This window comes from Entelurus aequoreus, linkage group LG03 (assembly GCF_033978785.1).
Source record: "Entelurus aequoreus isolate RoL-2023_Sb linkage group LG03, RoL_Eaeq_v1.1, whole genome shotgun sequence".
Classification (NCBI taxonomy): domain Eukaryota; kingdom Metazoa; phylum Chordata; class Actinopteri; order Syngnathiformes; family Syngnathidae; genus Entelurus; species Entelurus aequoreus.
In genome coordinates this window covers 89,613,369-89,615,868 of record NC_084733.1, presented here as the reverse complement: position 1 = coordinate 89,615,868, position 2,500 = coordinate 89,613,369, and the positions used below count along the sequence as shown (strand labels likewise).

Here is a 2,500-nt window from a genome sequence, read left to right as displayed (position 1 = left end):
CAGTCATACGTGTGCTTTTTCTACTGTAATTTATCATTAATGTTAATTTATTGATATTAATCATGGAATGCTGTTACTAGAGAAAGTTACAGGAATGCACACTTCATCCTATGCTTACATTTCATTGTGCAACATGAGGATGTTTAAGGGGAACTAAATGTGATCTCTGAAAGGGGTACAAATGATTTCCAAAGCAGTGCTTTTGGTATAAAGTTAAGTTAGGTTAAATGAAAGTATTATTATTAATTATTATTATTATTATTATTATTATTATTATTATTTATCTTACGGTGTATATCAAAAATAATATTGAGCCAAATTTAATTGAAATATTGTCGATGTGGCCCTCCAGCAGTGCTCGGGTAAAAATTAATTGCCCACCCCTGTGCTATATTGTGAATTGATGCAGACATGAATGACAGAGTCTGGTGTGGATGAACTTGACTGGCCTGCACAGAGTCCTGACTGTGCTGTAAAGTTCAAATTTGAATGACAATAAAAGGAAGTTTAAGTCTAAAAGGCGGACCCACATCATATTGGACCCTATGGGTTAGGAATGGGATGGCACTTCAAGGTCATATGTGAGTGAAGGCAGGTGGCCAAATACTTTTGGCAATATAGTGTATGAAAAGCATGAAAACGCCCACCTGAGCCTCGTCTTGAATCACACGGTATTGTTCCTTCCACACGGAAATCTTTGACACCTCGTCTTTGCGCAGCGCTCGCTCCTTCTTCAACTCTGGGCTCCAAAACGTCTTGATGGAATTCATGGAAGAGCTCAGCTTGCTCTCTTTGACTTCCACTTCCCGCCGCAGCAGCTCGTTTTCCCGCAGGACCTAGGACACGGAGATAAAAACTCGAGCGTGAAAACAACTTCTTCAAACCAGAAGAGGCAATTCCTGGAGGAATTGTTGAAGTTGAGCTGAAATGCTGACAGAATGTAGTATGAATGTAGAAATGGTTTAAATGTTGAAATCGTTTAAACGCTGAAATGGTTTGAATGTTGAAGAGTTTGAATTTCTAGGGAAAGCGGAATTTTGGTTTGGAACTTGGGAAAGTGTTAGTTTGAATGTCCAGGATGAGTGGAATGTGTTAATGTTGGAATGGTTTGAATGGGTTGAAAAATGTGGGAATTGTGCAACTTGGAAAAATGTCCCATTTAATTTAATGGGAATTTCCTGGAAATTTGGTGAAAAGCGGGATTTTTTAAAAATGATTAGGAGCATGAATGTCCTAAATGAGATGAATTGGTTGGTGTTAGAATTGTTTAAATCGGGCAAGAAATGTTGAAGTAGTAAATGGTATTAGGGAATTTCGGGAAAATCTGGAATTGTTTTTAACTTGGAAAAAGTGTACTTTGAATTCCCACGATGGTGGAATGTGTTAAAGGTGGAATGGTTGGAATGGTTTGAAGAATGTGGTAATTGTGGAAGTTTGAAAAAGGGGCAATTCATTTTGAATGGGGAAAATGCAAAACAAAAGGAATTATGGGAAATCCGGGATTTTTTTTTAGAATTGTTGAAGTAGAGCACACAATTCATGAACAGGCTGAATATTTTGCAGTTGAAACTGTTTGAATCAGATAAAAAATTTGGGAGTTGTGGAACTTTGAAAAATGTCCCATTGATTTAAATGGAAATTTCGGGAAAAGCGGGAATTTTTTTGAAAATGGTAAAAAAAAACTTGAACGGTCTGAATGAGTTGAAATGGTTGGTGTTAAAATGTTTCAAATCAGTGGAGAAATGTTGAAGAAGTGTAACATGTTGAATTGAGAAATAGTATTACGGAATTCCTGGAATTTCAAGGAAACCTGGGAATTTTTCTAGTTCAAAAAACAACTTTGTTTTTTGTCCTAATTAAGAGGAATGTTTTGACGGTGGAACGGTTGAAATGCGGAAGCAGTGGTCGCCAGAAAAAAAAGGTTGGAAATAGGACCTTGGAAAACCAGGAATTCGGGAAAATCCTGGAACTGTTTTGAACTTGGAAAATGGGGAAGTTTGAATGTCCAGAATGGTTGAATGTGTTGAAGGTGGAATGGTTTGAATGGGTTGAAGAATGTGGGGATTGTGGAAGTTTGAAAAATGGCCAATTCATTTTGAATGGGGAAAATGCAAAACAAAAGAAATTATGGGAAATCCGGGTATTTTTTTAAATAATTATTTAAGTAGAGCACACAATTCCTGAACAGGCTGAATATTTTGAAGTTGAGACTGTTTGAATCAGATAAAAAATGTGGGAGTTGTTGAACTTGAAGAATGTCCCATTGATTTCAATGGGAATTTCGGGAAAAGCGGGAATTTTTTTGAAAATGGTCAAACAAAACTGGAATGGTCTGAATGACTTGAAATGGTTGGTGTTAAAAAATTACCAAATCGGTGGAGAAATGTTGAAGAACTAACATGTTGAATTGAGAAATAGTATTACGGAATTCCTGGAATTTCGGGAAACCCGGGAATTTTTCCAGTTCAAAAAACAACTTTGCTTTTTGTCCTAATTAAGA

General features: G+C 36.5%; 1 protein-coding gene across 3 annotated transcripts in view; it reads right to left on the bottom strand.

Annotated features, from left to right (window-relative positions):
• LOC133647074 (ELKS/Rab6-interacting/CAST family member 1-like) overlaps positions 1 to 2,500 on the bottom strand; it is a 57,070-nt gene that overhangs the window by 43,853 nt on the left and 10,717 nt on the right. For all 3 annotated transcript variants that reach the window (XR_009825425.1, XM_062043144.1, XM_062043143.1), the window contains exon 3: positions 648 to 836. Coding sequence is in view for 2 of the 3 variants with exons in the window: in XM_062043144.1 (XP_061899128.1) it covers positions 648 to 836 (189 nt within the window). In the remaining variant the exon portion in view is untranslated. The remainder of the gene's footprint in view (positions 1 to 647; positions 837 to 2,500) is intronic.